This window comes from Gracilinanus agilis, chromosome 3, assembly GCF_016433145.1.
Source record: "Gracilinanus agilis isolate LMUSP501 chromosome 3, AgileGrace, whole genome shotgun sequence".
Classification (NCBI taxonomy): domain Eukaryota; kingdom Metazoa; phylum Chordata; class Mammalia; order Didelphimorphia; family Didelphidae; genus Gracilinanus; species Gracilinanus agilis.
The window spans coordinates 170767727-170786555 of record NC_058132.1 but is presented as its reverse complement, the minus strand read 5'-3'; the positions used below and the strand labels follow the sequence as shown (position 1 = coordinate 170786555).

The 18829-nt window shown below is 35.7% G+C and overlaps 1 protein-coding gene across 1 annotated transcript in view; it reads right to left on the bottom strand.

Annotated features, from left to right (window-relative positions):
- CEP295 (centrosomal protein 295) overlaps positions 1-18320 on the bottom strand; it is an 84387-nt gene extending 66067 nt beyond the window's left edge. Inside the window, 6 exon segments of the mRNA XM_044668372.1 lie at positions 55-162; positions 2175-2268; positions 8643-8767; positions 13206-13406; positions 16550-16685; positions 18307-18320. Coding sequence (XP_044524307.1) covers positions 55-162; positions 2175-2268; positions 8643-8767; positions 13206-13406; positions 16550-16685; positions 18307-18320 — 678 coding nt within the window.
- Between the last annotated feature and the right edge of the window lie 509 nt (positions 18321-18829).

The following is an 18829-nucleotide window of genomic DNA, read 5'->3' as shown; positions in this document are numbered from 1 at the left end:
TCAAAGCCAAAGTAATTATTATTAGAGACTATATGTAAGCAATAATTTAATCACCTGTTTTAAATCCTCCTCTCTTATGACAGCTGGGTCAAGATGATGGTAAGTAGGAAAGCTTTTAGCAGAAGTGGTCTTTAATGCAGAGATTTCCTTTATGTCAATATTCTGAAAAATTAAATGAAAATAATTTGCTAAGGCAAATGCATTATTTTCCATTAAAACATGTACAAAAAGTTTTCCATTTTGACAGGTTACTATGTGGCCCAAGAACACTGAAAATCTGGCTGTCCCCTTAAAAATGTGTTCCTGAGGAAAACAATTTAGAACTTTATGAATTATAATACCATTTTAATTTTCAAAAAGTCATTACCCATTATATTTTCCAGGAGGTTTAAAAGAAAATAATCATATTGTATGAACACAGGAAAGAGTAGTAAATTTGCTATAAGGGACCTTGAACTCAAATCTTGGTTCTACCACTTACCTCTGGTTTGACCCAGGTAAGTCCCTTACCACATAACTTATCATCTCTGGGCTTCATTTTCTATATCTGTAAAATGAAGCTCTACAACTATGCATACATGATAAATTCTCTTCCATTCATTTCTAAGTTTCTCTTAAGGGAAAGTTTAACATAGCAAAAAGAGACAAGCTTGGAATAGGCAGACTCAAGAGTCTAAAACTCAGTCCTTCTTTTTTAAAACCCTTACCTTCTGTCTTAGAATTAATTCTGTGTTATTGGTTCTAAGACAGAAGAGTGGTAAGGGTTAGGCAATGGGGGTTAAGTGACTTGCTCAGGGTCACACAGCTAGGAAGTGTCTGATTTGATTTGAACCTAGAACCTCCTGTCTCTAGGCCTAGCTCTCAATACACTTAGCCACCTAGCTGTCTCCTAAAACTCTTTTCTTCTGCTTAAAACTACATTAACCAGGTTAAATGACTTCCTTTTCTCTAGCTCAACTATAAAACAAAGCAGTTGGACTAGATAATCTAAGTGTTCTTTTAAATTTAAATAAACAGAACATTCATTTAAATTAATTGTTCATAAAAGTGCTTACATTGCCTGTCATGGTATATATGTATACATACACATACCATTTAGATTATGAATTCACATATATAAATACATGTTTAGTATGCCTTTTTGTGAAACCAAGTTCATAATTATATAACAAAAATATCACTTTACCTATATATCTATATCTATAAATTTATACTTCTTGAATCACTTTCCCAGGCCATACTAAATTTATCTTCTTATTAACTAATTTAATCACTTAATTCTAATGTGTTTTTTATATTTTTCCTTTTTTTGCTGTCATTCAAAGGCAGATAAGAAGAAGAATAAAAGCTTGTTAAGTGAAAAACTAACAATATTAAAATTTTTTTAAATTCTTCAGTTAAAAGGTTATTTCTCTTTGTGTCCATTAGGACCAACCTTCTAATGTAAACCATTCAATTCAATAATTATTTCTTAAACAGCTATTATGGAATTATAAAGCATGGTGTTAAGGTCTGGCAATTCAAAGACAAAGATGAACCAGTCCTTCTCAAGGAACTTACATTCCAGATAGAGAACCAATGGACTCAAGAGTGCAGATTGAAACATATTTTTTCCATTCTTTATTTTCCTTCTTTTTCAGAACATGGCTGACCTGTGGAAATTTGTTTTAAATGACCTCATATGTATAATGGGCATTACATTTTTTGCCTTTTCAATGGGAAGGGCTGAGGGAAAAGAGCAGCAAAATATTCAAAATCTAAGAGAGAAAACTGCCACTAATCTAATTTCTTCTCTATTATCAAACCTTTAGATTATGAGTTACTTGAGGGCAGGAAATATCTTTTGCTGTGGCTCCATCACAGTTCCTGGCATACAGTAGTTGAGTAGTAAATGCTTATTGATTGACCAAAACCAAAATTACTAAGAAGTTGTATCTAAAGGTACATATAGCAAAAAATAGGCAACTCTAATTAAAAAAAAAAACAAACAAAAAAACATGAAAGTGAATCATTAACATTTTTTAAAAAATCAACAATTCCTCCTAAAAACTTTTGTCGTTTTTTCTTTTAATTCTTGGTTGTTTTCATCTTCATAGTATTATAAGAAAAAAAATACAATCGTGAGTTTAGTTTTTTGTTTCTTTTTATCATATCTCAAAATCACATAAACTCACCTCAAAAGGATTTGGAGGAGGAGGTGGTAGACTTGCGATTTTTGCAGCTCTCTCTTTTTCTTCAAGAAGTACTTTCTTACGAGTTTCTATATACCTTGAGTGAAAATGACAAGTCATAAATGAATGACTCAAACAATTTTCCAACCTGCACCTCTCCACTGGCCTTTTTGGGTCTAGCCCTGAGATTTTTTAGCAGTGTAAGGCACTTCCAATGGGGAAATTCTCTCTACTGAAGCTAGCTGCCTGGGACAGATGAGAAGTTAAGTGACTTTCCCAGATTAATATAGCAAGTATACCTCAGAGGCAGGACTTGAACCCTGGCCTCCATGATTCAAGACCTCCTTCCCTCCATGTACAGTATCATTTTGCATTGTCAATTCAAATAATGCAATAGTATAATCTTTTGCATCAGATAAACACGTTTAACAGAAGCAGTCCTTGAGAGGCCCTCTAATCTAATTCCTTATGTCACAGTCCTGAAACTTGACACAGTGGACACAATATGTTTTTAACTTTTTCTATAAAACATTTTGAACAATGAATTCAGACATAAATGCATGCTTATCAAAATTTTAATAACATAGCTGGAGAGATAGTTAATATGCTAAATGACAGGTTCAAGATCCAAAAAAGTTTTCAAGCTAAAATAATGGGACAAATCCAAAACAAACAAAAAAAAATGTTAGCTATAATACCACTAAAAAAACCAACAATACCTCATAATAACTCATAGAGACCAGACAAGGTTCAAAGAAGTAAGGATATGAATGAAATTATGACTCCCTGTCACCTCATCACTTTCCATCTGGATTGCAAACTAGGTAGCTAACAATCAGTATTCACACATATTGTATCATTTGATCTTTATAACCCTTAGTCCCTGAAGTAGTCTTGGTAGATAGTTTTATGTTCACAGAATAAGGAACTTGGCTGAAGAGAGTTTAGGCCTATCCCAAAGTCAAATGAGTGGTAGTTAGCTGTGCCAGAACTAGAAAGAACTGTAAGGGTTAAAATAGGAGTTTTGACAAATTAAGAGAGCAGCTTTAAATAATTTAAGTTTTAATGAAAATAGTTTTAAATTAATATCTGTTTAAGCCAGAGAAAAGAAAATTTCTAGCAGCTGTTAACAATTAACAATTTAGTTTAATTAAAATAGAGATAATAAAAGAATATAGTAAAATGGATATAGTAAAGGAGGGAACTCTAGTAAAGAGGTAGAGAAAGAAATTTCCTTATGTTTATACTAGTTATCCTATAATTATCTATAACTGCCTATAATTACTATTTAAAACTGCCAAAATATTTACCTATAACTGCCTATAACTACCACTAATAACAACCACCCCATAAAGTACCAACCCAATCAGTGTTTAATCCAACCTTGATTAGGTCTGTCAAAGAAGATCAGCCACCTTCCAAAAAATTCAAAGAAGGGGAAAAACCCTAATAGTAAACCAAAAGCCCAAAACCCAAAAGCCCTCTAAAGGCTAAAGCCAAAAGTCCTGCCTTTTTATTCCCAGCAACTAAATGCCAACCATCAACTAATCACCAACCCACACCACCAGCATCTAAAACCCAATGACCAACTCACCTCCAGTAGTCAACTTCCTGCAACTGCTAGCCCTGTCAGCAACTGACCCCCCTGTCAGCAATTAACAGACCAACCAACCGCCACTCCACCCCTTTTATATCCTTCTTTCTACCTCACTTCCTCACTAGTTTCTCCTTCCTCTCACTGTGGGCTGGTTAATCCCTACATATCTCTATGCTAAGAGGACCTCCAGGTCCACCATTAAGTTAAAAAAGGAATAAAGAATTCCTTTTTAAAGAACCAGGTTTTAAGAACTCAGACTAGAAAGAACCAAGGGTTATCTAGGATCCTTTCCACAATAGTATATTCAAAATGTCAAATACTGGATAAGAGAAAAACAAAGCTAAAACCAGCAAATGTGGAAAAAAAGAACCTAAAATATTTAGACACATGTACACACATATACATTTATATTAAAATATATATTAGTTATACTGCGACTTGCTTAATACACAGTATAATGTAGTTACCAAAAAAAATCTATTATCTTAAGGAACAAGTACACTATCCAAATTTTGAGAAGTTAATAATAGTTCTCTTGAGCAATTCAATATCAGATCACACTCAGATTATTAGCTTCTGTTTCAGGTAATTTATCTGAAGAGAGACATTCATAAACTAGGCTGTCTAGAGGGCTGTGGGCCAACAAGATGCCAGAATTAAAAACTGTTAGAAACTAGGAAAATTTAGCCTCAAAAGAAAAAAAATTGGGGAAAACATAAGTTTCCTATTGAAGAACATGCAGAAACGAGATTATATTCGATATTACAAATGTATATGTATGTATATGTGTGTGTGTGTATATATATATATAGACATTATACTTGTTCTATGTCATTCCAAAGGCTGAGTGAGAAGTTATAGGGAAATATATAGGAATATGATTCTTAGCGCAACATAAGAGATTTTAAAATTTTCATTATTTCCCTTTTTATTTTGTGAATGTATGAGAATTTCTTTATTTCAGCAGATGTATGATCTCATCCATGCAAGTTTTTGCCAAAGATATACAAAAATCACAACCTATCTAGTCCAAACAAGCCAAGAACTTGATCTATGTGTAACAAATTCTTAATTCTCAAGCTGAAAGATTCCTCTAAGTATTTTTACAAGGGTGACCAATAAACACTGGAACTATTCATTCTTCACTTTTGATAGGTGACCAGCCCAGCTCCTTTTCCAGTCATACAGCTCCCAAATGACTATAATTTTATTACTTCTTATGTCTAGATTGTAAGACGGAGATTTTAGGTATTTTATAGGTATATATTTAAAGTGTGGCCGCCAGGAATCAATAATTCAGATTGATTCCATAAGTAAAATAGACCCAAGTTAGGATTGGGTTTAAGGTAGTTTATTTACAATTAGGAAGGTAAAAGGTAGGGAAATAGAGAGAGGGTTAAAAGGCTGATTAAACTAAACTACATGCCACTAGGCCTTAGCAATCAGAGAGGCAAGAGCCTACTTAAGGTAGAGTCTGGAAAATGCCAAGGTAGGCCAAGGAAGTCAGCCTAACTTACCCACGTGACAATTCAGAGTTGAAGCAGCCTGAGGTCTTAGCTGAGATCCTTCAGCACCAAGTTCAAAGCGGGAACTCCCCAACAGGAAGTAACCCATGTACTTGAAGAGATAGTGTCTCTCATCACTTCCTGTGGATCCACCTCTAATTCAAGTGGACAAATGGCAGCCTCTACATTGATTTGGACTGCCCAAGAACCCTTGTTCTTGATTTGTTACTTATTGTCATGTGTGGGTAACTCATCACCCCTCCCCACTAAGGGAGGTGGTGATGACATCATCTCGGGTAAGTAGGTAAGTAGAGTTTTGACTATGAATGGGTTTTAAGCTAATTCTATTCACACAAGATCATTACTGCTAGAATACTAAAACTTATTAACTCACCCTACATCTCTCCATATACCTTTATGCTACCTGTAATTCTGATTCTTTGGAGAGTGTGGTAAGCTCAATTATTCAGTAAAATAACCTCAACCAGAAGATTATAATTAAAAGTATTAGTCTGTGCTTGTTAGAAGAGCCTGAAATTGTAAAGTGCAATGCAATTTTCCAAATTCAATTCAATCCAACCCAATGTCCTATCTCCTTCTTACTCAAAAACTCAGCTTCATGTCCATTTGTAGCATTGGTCCTATGTGTAAAGACAGAGCAGCCAAGTCAGTGGGTTCTCCATCCAATTATGTATTGTAACTTAGACAATAGGCCGTCTTTTCATCCATTTGTTCTTTCCTATTTTATCACATTACTCTTCTGAGTGGTTTGGGATCTTGTCTAGAAGATCCTTAACATTCTATGGATTAATGCAGTAACAGTGATCATCACCTAAAAAGGAATTCCTCTTTCATCATCTCTGACAGTGGCAAAAATCCTACATAGTCTCTGCTTTAAATCTCAATTAGGAATGGTGACCAGAGGACCCAAATTATCTGTTATTATCTAACACAAAAGAATCTTACGAGGCCCTAATATATACATGAGTGATTCCTTGGGAGCCTGCCTTTAAGACTCTATTTTGTGCCACCAGATTAGATATTTTGTTTTTATGTGTATGTTTTAAACAACAAAAAAATAAGCTGAGTAGTATCCTATATTCTCTGTACCCTTCAGACAATTCTATGATTATGAAAAGTTTCCTGTAAAAAAAATCATCTAAAAAAGCTTTATTATTACTCTCGCCTATTTTCATCAAGAATATCCTCGCTATCTATCTATTCATCTATTTAAAAAAGAACAATTTTATAGGGGTTTATAGTTATTGATATTCTTTTGACCACCTTTTTCAATAGTTATAAGAACTATGGTTTTTTTCCTAGTCATTTAGTAGTTAGAGAAAAAGTCCTAATAAAATAATCACCTAAAAAGTAGAATGAGCTGTGTCTTATGAACTCTTAAGTGATAGAAACAAACACCATCAATAAAAAATTTTATTTAGTCACTCACTGTATGTGTTGATATAATCAAGATGACAATTTAACTCACTAGGATGTTGTAAAGGGGATTCATAGACAATATGCCCCTTTTAAAAAGTTTTTCCTAATTCTGATATTCTAGGAATAAAGATGCTGATTGACAAAGATAAACAGGTATGAACTTGTGTTGTGAGAACATAGAGATAAAGCACTCTGGAATAATGTCTCCAAAGTAAAGTCATTAATCTGTTCATAGACTTGGACTCTAAAGAAGTCAAAAAAAAGAAGAAAACTGAGAGCCAGGTCCAGAGATGGGAGGTCTTGGGTTCAAATCTAGTCTCAGACACTTTCTAGCTGTGTGGCCTTGGGCAAGTCTTAACCCCCATTGCCTAGCCCTTACCACTCTTCTTCCTTAGAACCAATACATAGTATTGATTTTAAGATATAAGGTAAGTGTTTTATTTAAAAAAAAAAAAAAAAAAAAAAAAAAAAGGAAAAGGATCCATGAGCACAAAAATATTTATTGAAGCTTTTTGTAGTGGCAAAGAAGTCGAAAATAAAGGGGTACCCAACCACTAGGGAATGACTGAACAAATTATGATATACAAATGTACTAGAATATTGCTGCACTGTAAGGAGAAAACTTTATAAAAACTGATAGAGAAGTGAGCATAACTTGAGAAAACATGCTACTCCATGTAAGGATGGGATTTGTGCAAGGGAGAATGGGACAAAAGGAGCCAGACATGGCAATTGCTGACAGTTGAGATCGAGATGATTCTGGGAGATTCTCCAGAGAAGAGAGGGAAAGGAGAGATCTTTGGGCGGAGGACTGGGAAGAGGGAGGACGACAATCCAGCTCAGATCCAGTCCTGGGGGCTTCCTGAGGATCTTTCTTTGGAAACTGAAACCCTGATTCCCTGGTCAAAGCCATTCCATCACATCTCACCCATCAAGACTTCACCCACTGAGTCAACTAAACTCCATTTTGGGAGCGATCTCTTAGTCTCCTTCTCCCATTACCCATTACCCAACATTGCTGAGACTCCCTTTCAGTCAAAACTTATAATTATAGAAAAGGATAGAAACAGAAAACTAGAAATAGAAACAGAAGGAGAAGGGGTGGGGGAAGCTTAGGAGTGGGAACCCCAAAGGTTCCCTCCTAAGTGACCAACCCCATAGAAATAGAGAAGAGGGAACCCCCAAACCCCTCTGCCCTTCACCCCTTTCCCTGAATTGGAAATAATAAAAGTCATTCAACAATCAGATAGCGTTCCAGAGTACCTAAGAGACAACAAAGGAGAGGGGAACCACAGCTTGGTCTGGCTGCCTCCATCTTGAAGCTAGACCACCTACTGTGAATTTAACTGATTGGGGGAGGTTTATGTGAACCCCGTCCTTATTCAGGATCACCTACCTCATCTTATAGGGAAGCCTCGTCCCCTGACTCCTGAGGGATGGCAGGACCATCCAGGTCACCCAGTTTCGGGGTGACATTCCCTTAAAGTCTCCCAGTGTATACTCGGCCCCAGGGGAGAGCTAGAAGAGAGACTCACCACATAGACTCTCTATCTCCTTTCTATAAATATCCTCTACTGACTGGCCTTTTTAATTGTTAAACCCACCTGGACAGAGGTAATGTCCTATGCAAAATAAAGAACAAAGCATACATTTTTGCATATGGCCAATGCAGGAAAATTTGTTTTGCTTGACTATGCTTATTTGTCTCCTCCCCCCATCAAGGAGAAGCAGAGGAGAGAATATAGATGCTTTTTAACCAAAAAAAGTTGAAATAATAAATGCTACTCGATAGTCTCCTTTACCTATAGTCATCAACTAATATTTACACATACAATACTTAATTTTATGTTAATTTGAGTCACAGTTAAAAGCATTCTTATCACTTTTTCCTTCTACAAAAAATATAAAACATTAAATCTGCTACTTTACCATGTCTTTTGTTTCAGGAGCTTTTCTTTTTGATTTTTCACTTTTTTCAGAGCTTTCTGACCTCTTTCCTCTGCTCTTTGTTGCCTTTCCTCTGTTTGCTTTACCAAATACTCTAAATCAGGTTCCTAAAATTCAATCAATTTAAAATATCACAAAAGTAAAGATAAAACACAACCAGTGGAAACATGTCTTACTTGAAACAAAATTTTTAAAAAAAGTTTCCTTTCTTAAAACATTAAAAAGTGAAATTAATGGTGGTGATATTCTGAGCAATGAAAATCACTACTATACTTAGCTTTAAAAATTTCTTATTTTTAACAGTTATTGTCTTTAAAAATAGTTCCTTCTTCTCAATAATAATTAACAGAGAACTATCTTCTTTATAACTGATTAGCTTGTTTTTTTTTTAATGATTTCTGATGAGGCCCACAAAACATTAATTTCTCATCATAATTCACAAAAAAAGATGAGTTCTGATTTGAAATCAAATGAAGACTCAAGTAAATGAGCCACAAATTAACAGGTAAGGAAGGCATTTCTCTTCATGTTTTCAAGATATTTTGTTTGAGTTAAAGTAAGAGCATATATAACTAAAGTCAAACCTACTTAGTGAAATAATAAATAGTAATGAGATTATGAGCCATTGTAGACATATAGGGGGCCAGTAAAAGGTTTTTAAAAAACAAGTCAGATCAAAAGCATTTATTTTTAAGGACAGGCAAATAAAAAACAACCAAATGTTAATAGCTAACTAGTTAGTGTTCACAAAATTAAAAGCAGTAGTGTATTCTTAAAAAAAAATTCAATTAAGTGAACTTCAATGTCTTCAGTTATCTAGGCTGAATTAAGAGATTGCTTTCATGTTTTTTAATGTTCTTCAAGCAAGAAACACTTAATAAATATTTATTTAGTAGCTACTATGTACCAGGCATTGTGGTAGGTACTAGGGATACAAACAAAAATGACACAAGAGACAAGTACACAAAAATATTAAAAACATGTAAGATAATTAGTACTTGAGTATTAAAGGAAACAAGGAACATACATAATCAGTAGGTACAGAAATCTTACCTTACTGGATAGTAGGAGGGAAAGGGAAGGGAGGGGTTAAGTGAATGGGGAGTGGGGCTGATAGAAAAGAGGGCAAATTGGGGGATGAGGTGGTTAGAAACAAAATGGGGAAATAGGGCAGAGAGTAATACACAGAAATCATGATGGTGCAAAATTTTTTACAAGTCTCTCATTTCTCAAATATAAAGAGAAATGAGTTGAATAAATTAGAATACAAGTCATTCTCCAACTGATAGATGGTCAAAGGATATGAAAACGCAGGTCTCAGATAAAGCAATTAAAGCTCTCTATAGTAATGGGGGAAAAATGTTCTAAGTCACTATTAATCAGAGAAATGCAAATTAAAATAACACTGAGATACCACCCCATACCTATCAGATTGGCTATTATGATAGAAAAGAAAAATGACAAAATTTGGAGGGGTCTGTGAAAATTGAGGCACTAATGCACTGTTGGGGGAGTTGTGAAATGATCCAATCATTCTGGAAAGCATTTTGGACCTATTTTGACTTAACTACTATTAGGTTTGTATCTCAAAGAGATTAAAAAAAAAAAAAAGCTAAAAGGGGAAGGACCTATATGTTTTTTTTGTTTTGCTTTTTTAATTTTTTAAATTGATTAATTAAGAAAATTTCTCCATGGTTACATGATTCATGTTCTTTCTCTTCCCTCCTACCACCACCCCCCCCCATAGCCAAGGAGCAATTCCACTGGGTTTTACATGTGTCACTGATCAAGACCTATTTCCATATTATTGATATCTGTACTAGGGTGACCATTTAGAGTCCCCATCAATCCATGTGATCAAGAAGTTGTTTTTTTTCTGTGTTTCTGCTCTCACAGTTCTTTCTCTGGATGTGGATAGTGTACTTTCTCAAAGGGAAGGACCTATATGTACAAAAATATTTAAAACAGTTCTTTTTGTGGGGACAAAGAATTGGAAAGTGAAAGGATAACCATCGATTGCGGGAATGACTAAATAAGTTATAGTACATGATTATAATGGAATATTATTGTGCTATTACAAGAAATGACAAGCAGGAGCTCAGAAAAACCTGGAAAAACTTACAAGAACTGAAGCAGAGTGAAATAAACAGATCCAGGAGAACATCATATAGTGGCAGGAATACTATATAATGAATAATTGTGAATAACTTAGCTATTCTCAGCAATATAATGATCTAAAAATATCCCAAAGGACTCATGATAAAAAATGCCATCTGCTTCCAGAGAAAAAATATGAGTTCGAATCCAGACCAAAGAAAACTTTTTTCACTTTCATTATTAATTTTTTTCATTCAAAGTTCCTTCTACAAAAGGACTAATATAGAAAAATGTTTTATGTGATTACACATAAAATCTATGAGATTGTTAACATTTCAATGGGAGAGGGTTGATGGGGTGGGTTGGGACAGGGGTAAGGAAAGGAGGGAGAGAATTTGAGACTCAATATTCTTTGAAAAATGTTTTAAACTGTTTTTACATGTAATAGGGAAAGAATTAAAGAAAAAATAAAGGAAAGAAGAGATTCTAGGAAGGAAAGGTGAAAAGAGATTTGATTCCAGACATGATAGACAGCCAGTTCAAAGGGAAAGGGAGGGGAAATGAAGTACACTGGAAAGACAGTTTGGCTAGGTTACAGAATATGGGACAGAAAGTAACATGACCAGTTTGGTGACAGATTACGAAAGTCTAAAAAAGCCAGAGAAGTTTTTATTTGATTCTAAAGTCAAAAGAGATATACTCAAGTTTACCAAATAACAAAATGACATGTTAAGTCTTACACTATAGTAAAATAATTTCAGCAGGTGTGAGGAAGAATGCAATGGAATAGGGAGAGATATGAGATATGAATATCCATTGGGAAGCCATTGCATATTCCAGGTAAGAGATAGTAAAGGTTTGAATTAAGGTGTTGCCAGTGAGAAAAGAGAAAAGGAAACTGATATGGAGGCACAAAAAAAGACAAAAAAAAAAAATTGTCATTTGAGTGGCTATGTGGAGGTAGCTAGTATAAGAATTATGGAACTGGAAGGGTAGTGGTACCCTCAACAGTAATAGAAGAAACTTAGAAAAGAGATAGGTGTAGAGGTAAGGATAATGAATTTTGTTTTGAATATAATGAATATGAAATGCTGACAGGGCAGTGTGAAATATCAAACTGATAGATGGAGAAATTAAAATGGATCTCAGGAGAAAAAGCAGTTCTAGTTATGTAGATCTGGGTATCATCTTCTAGAAACGTTATTCTTAAATATATAGGAGGTGAGGAGAAAACCAAGTAAGGCTGCATAGAGAAAGTAGTGTCTACGATAAAGCCTTCGAACATATCCATAAATGAGTTTGGAATGTCTGATGAATCAGCAAAGAAAACAGAAGGAACAGTCAGGCAGATAGGTAGAAATGCAGAAATCAAGAAAACCCAGAGAGATTATAAAGAAGAGAATGATCATATACACAATAGAAGGTTTGTGAAGGTTAAGAATTAAGAATAGGCCTTCAGACTTGGTAATTTCTCACTCTGGAAAAAAGTTTTAGTCAACAGTCAAGGCAGAATGCAATAGGAGAGGGTTGAGAAACAAATAAGGGAGTGACTTAGTAGCACAATGGATAAAGCACCAGAAGGTCCAGGGTTCAATTCTGGCCGCAGATACTTTTCTAGCTGTGTGACCAGATGACTTGCTTAAAAAACCCCAGTTGCCTAGCCCCCTCATCCCTCTTCTGCTCTGGAACTAATTTTGATTTAGTATTGATTTACAGAACATAAAAGTTTAAAAAAAAGAGAGAATTTTCCCCCCTTGGATTTGGGCTGTGAAAGAGACAAAAGGCAAAGGACAACAGCTTGAGGGGATGGTAGGATGTAGTGAGGACAATGGAGACTTGGAGACAGTAGGCAGTAAGGAAAGAACCAGTAAGATAGGGAGAGGTTGATGATTTGAGAGAGACAATAATAGAAGGGGATGGGCTCAAGGGTACATACAGAGGTGCTGGTTTTGGTGAAAACAATCATCAATACAAGCACAATTCCAGGAAGACAGGTGGTATTCTGTCTCAATAAGTGTTTCTCCACATAATAGTTTTATACTTAATTAGTGAAGAGAGTTTTAGCTTGTCACACTGAATATGTCTAAGGCATTTGTGATTAATCAAAGCATGATTATTTAGGCTATCCAACTTAAAACTAAATTCACTATACTATTTAAAAAAATATAAGTGTAGGGGGCAGCTGGGTAGCTCAGTGGATTGAGAGCCAGGCCTAGAGACAGGAGGTCCTAGGTTCAAATCCGGCCTCAGACACTTCCCAGCTGTGTGACCCTGGGCAAGTCACTTGACCCCCATTGCCTACCCTTACCACTCTTCCACCTATAAGTCAATACACAGAAGTTAAGGGTTTAAAAAAAATATAAAAAAAATATAAGTGTAGCATTAATAAGCTTAAGCACCCAACTTTGTCCCTTTTATGATAATCTGAAACGTTTAATGTTTACTCACATTTTCTTTGGCATCGCGATGTGCCTCTCCCACAGATCTTAAGCTTGCTATATACAGTTTTTCCAGTTCTTTGATTTTCTCTTTTTGTTTCGTCTGCCATTCTGCCTTCAACTCTTCTGCCAAATGATGAAGGTGCTTATCTCTCCTCTGTTTTACTTCTTGTCTTATCTGCAAAGCAATACATCTTTCCTGTTCTCTAACCTAAAGAAAGAATTAACAATTCATTAGTTTGGGCAAAAGACAATTGAATATTTTTGAAAAATTATTTTGGAAACATGACCCCAAACATCATTAATGAATTCTCTTTAAGAAAACCTATTGTCCTTCCTATTCAGCACAATACCCAAATGTCCAAAGAAAATTCATAGCAATGAAAAAAAATATTCAAGATAGGAAAAATTAGGATAGAAAAAGAAGTTGGAATCCCTACCAGAAAACAGCCATTTTCACTCTTCTACTCTGATAACAAAAATAGTGTGGCAGATATGGGGTCTGCTCAAGAGATTCCACTAAAAGGCTTGTTCTCTTAGCTTCTTATATACCAAAATACAGCAGAACATTTTTCTAATAACAAAGAATTGGAAACAAAGTAGATGCTCATCAATTAGAAAAGCTAAACAAATTGTGCTATGCTAATGAATGGAATATCACTGTGCTATGAGAAATTATGAATATGATGAATACAGAGAAGCATGGCAAGATCTATATGAACTTGATATAGAGGAATGCAATAAGAGCCAAGAAATCAATATACACAATGACTACAACAATAAATGGAAATCACCACTACTTCCCAAAAAAAGGTAAATGTTGCAAAATTACTAAGAATAAGCATGGCTCCAAAGAAAACATTTGAGAAGATGTTGCCACTATTGTCTGCTGCAGAGGTGTAAGGTCAAATAATGTAGCACATTGCATATATTTTCAGAAATTTTTTTAAACATTTATTAATATTCATTTTTTAGAAAAGTTAAATGGTTACATGATTCATGCTCCCACTTTCCCCTTCAACCCCCGCACTCCCCCCACCCATGGCTGATGCACATTTCCACTGGTTTTAACATGTGTCATTGATCAAGACCTATTTCCAAATTGTTGATAGTTGCATTGGTGTGGTAGTTTCGAGTCTACATCCCCAATCATGTCCACCTCAACCCATGTGTTCAAGCAATTGTTTTTCTTCTATGTTTCCACTCCTGTAGTCCTTCCTCTGAATGTGGGTAGCGTTCTTTTCCATAAGTCCCTCAGAATTGTCCTGGGTCATTGCATTGCTGCTAGTACAGAAGTCCATTACATTCGATTTTACCACCGTGTATTGGTCTCCGTGTACAGTGTTCTTCTGGCTCTGCTCCTTTCTCTCTGCATCAATTCCTGGAGGTCTTTCCAGTTCACATGGAATTCCTCTAGTTTATTATTCCTTTGAGCACAATAGTATTCCATCACCAGCATATACCACAGTTTGTTCAGCCATTCCCCAACTGAAGGACATACCCTCCTTTTCCAGTTTTTTGCCACCACAAAAAGCGCAGCTATAAATATTTTCGTACAAGTCTGTCTATCTATGATTGATCTCTTTGGGGTACAAACCCAACAATGGTATGACTGGATCAAAGGGCAGGCATTCTTTTATAGCCCTTTGAGCATAGTTCCAAATTGCCAGCCAGAATGGTTGGATCAGTTCACAACTCCACCAGCAATGCATTAATGTCCCAGTTTTGCCACATCCCCTCAAGCATTCATTACTCTCTCCTTCTTTCATTTTAGCCAATCTGCTAGGTGTGAGGTGATACCTCAGAGTTGTTTTGATTTGCATTTCTCTAATTATTAGAGATTTAGAACACTTTCTCACGTGTTTATTGACACTTTTGATTTCTTTACCTGAAAATTGCCTATTCATGTCTCTTGCCCATTTATCAATTGGGGAATGGCTTGATTTTTTATACAATTGATTTAACTCCTTATTTTCAGAAATTTTTGATGTATTAAATCAGTTATGCTTATTTTTTTTCTTCTTTTTGTCTTTAGCTCTCTGGATGGGGAAAAGGAAGTGATACTGGTAGAAATTATGATATATTTTTTAAAAGATCAATAAAAAAACACTTCAAAATTTTCAAAGTCACTAATGGAGAAATGAATTATTAAAGCAACTTTGTGGCTCCAACTCACACCTATCAGGCAGGAAAGATGACAAAAGAAAATGACAAATGTTGGAGGGGCAGGCAAAGAGAAATAAGTATACCACTGCACTCTTGGTGGAATTACAAACTAGTCCAGCTAATCTGGGAAGCAATTTAACCATGCCTCAAAAGCTATTGGACTGTATATACAATATAATATCAAGTGATAATACAATCAGGCTCATACTAAAAGATATTAAAACAAGTGGAAAAGGATCTCTACCTATAAAAATATTCATAGCAGCTTTTTTTGCAACAGGCAAAAATTAGAAACTAAGGACCTGTCCTATTGGAAAATGGCTAAAGAAATTGTAGTACATATTAATATGATGGATTTTTATTGTACCAAAAGGAAATGAAATTGACAGCTTTAAAGGAAACTGGGAAGATTTCTATGAAACAATGCAGAATGAAGTTAGCAGAACTAGGAGGAAAGATAACAACATTATAGAGAAAAACAACTTTGAAAGATTTTAGAATACTGCTCTATAAGTAAAGAAATAAAAAATGATAAACCATAAATCTAAAAGAATAAAATAGTTTAGATGAAAACATACCACCACTTTCCTCCTGCCAGTGTTGATGAATTTAAAATACAGACAAGCATTTTAAGACACAATCAATGTCAAAAATTTGTAGGGCATTTGCTTTGCCAAACTATGTGCATCTATGTTTTGAGGTTTTTAAAAAAAAATTGTTCATTAATAGTGGCAGTGGGAGGGTGAAGGTAGTGGGAATTAGTAAAAGAAAAAAGTATGTAGTCAAAAATGAACTATAAATACCAGAATCAAAGCTACCAAATTTTGAGCAACTCTGAACCAAAAAAACCCAAACCCAACCAACATATTAATATTATTATTATTGTTTTTCTGAGAGCGGGTCTCCCAAACTCACCCAGTCTGAAAGAGGAAAGAATACTTACAAGTATGATCCCACTACTGATCAGTATGGGAACTTATCCCTTCCTCCTTAGCTAGGTAGTGAAGTGGATAAAACCCTAGAATTAAAGTTTGGAAGACTTCAGTTCAAACCTGGCCTCCGTTACTTGCCAGTAGTATGTCCCTGGTATATTTATTTTTATATTACATTATTTTTATTTTGTGCTTAAGATTCACTTGAATGTTAATAAGATTGCAATAAATTTTTAAAGTATAGAATGAGTTGTACCTGTAGTAATCTTTGTTTTCGCCTTCTTTCATATTCTTCCTTCAAAAGAAAGGCTTCCTCATTGGGACTAAGCCTAAAGTTTCCAACTTTTGTTACCTTTCTTTTCATTGTCTTCTGTTTTGCATATATATAAATCCTGTATTGAATAACAACAACAAAAAAACCCTCTTTTAAGAGAAAGAAACACAAAAAGGGGTAGCTGTGGAATATTTTAAATTTAGAGCACAATATATTAAAAAAAAAATCTCACTACCTTTACACAAAAACTCTTCTGCCACTTAAAAGTAAATGATCATAACACATTTGAAATAAAATGAGGCATCCTAACCCTTCAAGTGGCAAATATAATTAAAATGAGGAAATTTCACTTTGGTGGGGTTGTAAGAAAATTGATACTCATTATATTCTAGTTGGAACCTTTAATTAGTACAATCTTTTTGTAGCACAATGGCAATATATAAGAATTTAAAAATTAATCCTACAATTTTCCCAGTGACAATATCAGCAGTAATTGAGAGTTTAAAAAGGGCTTCTTACAACAACCTGTTAATGAGGTCATGCAAGCATTATTATCTCCATTTCACATGTGAGGAAATGAAGGGTCAAAGAGATTATATTTTTTCTTTTCATTTAATTAATTTAGAATATTTTCCCATGGTTACATGATTCATGTTCTTTCCCTCCTCTCCTCCCTCTCCCCTTCAGGGGCTGAAGAGCAATCCTACTGGGTTTTACATGTATCATTGTTCAAAGAGATTATTAAATAGCTTGTATGAGAGGTGGGATGGGAACCAAAGACTTCCAAATCCATTGCGTTTCCCACTATTACTAGAGTTATATCTAAAGTTTATTACTGAAAGAGAGGCTGGGGTGAAAGGGAATGAAGTATGAAAAATATAATCATAGATACTTTAAGCCAACCAAAAGTTTAAGTGCCTTTTATGTGCCAGGCATTATTCAGAGAACACAAATATGACAGATAGTCCTTGCCCTTAACATGTTTACATTCTACGAGAAATAACCTTTAGGCACAAAGATTGGGAAATGATGGAATAAACTGCAAATATAATCATCCATATTTATACTATTTGTACAGGAAATTCATATTGCTATTTTCCTGGAAGGATAAAACTTGTTTTACATTGATTTGTGATGGTGCTTCCTTTCCTCTGTGACATTATCACATCTTTGCTATAATTATCATCATTCAGGGATAGTTTTATTCCTAATCTACCTCCAGTCTAACAAAGGTATTTGAGTCTTACTTTTTGCTTAGAATCCCTTTCCCACTATTCTAGCTACATTACATACCCATGCTTCAAAAGATCCAACTCAATACCTACCTACTTCCTGAAATTTTTCTTCAAAAAAACTTTTAATAAGGTAATATTGAAAAAAAAAAAGTAGGGAACCAGACTGCGAAAGGTCTTAAATGCCAAGCTAAAGAATTTGCATTTTATCTTGAGAGGCAATAGCAATTCCTCAGCGGCACGCATGGTAAGGCCTGTGCCTTCGCAATATTGTTATTCTGGCAACGAAGGGTTAAACAATAAGAGGCACTAGGTAAAGAGAAGAACAAGAGTAATTCTTGATGCAGGCTGCAACAGGTAGGGTGGAGTTGGAGTGGGGAAGATGATTAAAACTTCCCTTTTACTACTAGGAAGGGGGAAAAAAAGAACCTAGCACATTCATAGTTTCGAGTCTTGGCTTAGCTCCCCCGGTTGAAAATTTGGCTAAGTCACGACCTTGATGCAGGCCTCAGTTTCTTCATCTGTAAAATAACGAGGCTGGACGAGTTGTGCTCAAACGCACCTTTCAGTTCTGCGAGGGTCCCCGCGATTCCCAAGCAAGGGTGTGGGCGTGCGATGCAGCGTGGCTCCCAGGCTTCCCGTCCACGACCTGCCTGAGCCTGCGCACAAGGCCGCGAACGGAACGCTCCATCTGCCTGCCTGGGGTCGCAGCCAGGTCTCGCGTCTCGAAGACCCGATTGCGTCCCATGCCCACCTCAGCGCCCGCGCCGCCCTACTCGGTCGGCGGGCGGTTCCGGCGTTAGTTCAGTCACTCACCTGGCGGAACCGGCTCTACGCCAGGGCCGGCGACTACGGCTGCGGCGGCCCAGGCAGGGCCCAAGCCCGACCAAATCGAGGCTCGGAGCACCGTCACAGGCACTGACGCCTCAGCCCCGCCTCCAAACAGCCTTTTACGTCATCCAGGGGCGCCAACGTTAACTCAAGGGATTCAAAACGCCAGCCATAGGCGGGACAGAAGCGCGGGAACGCA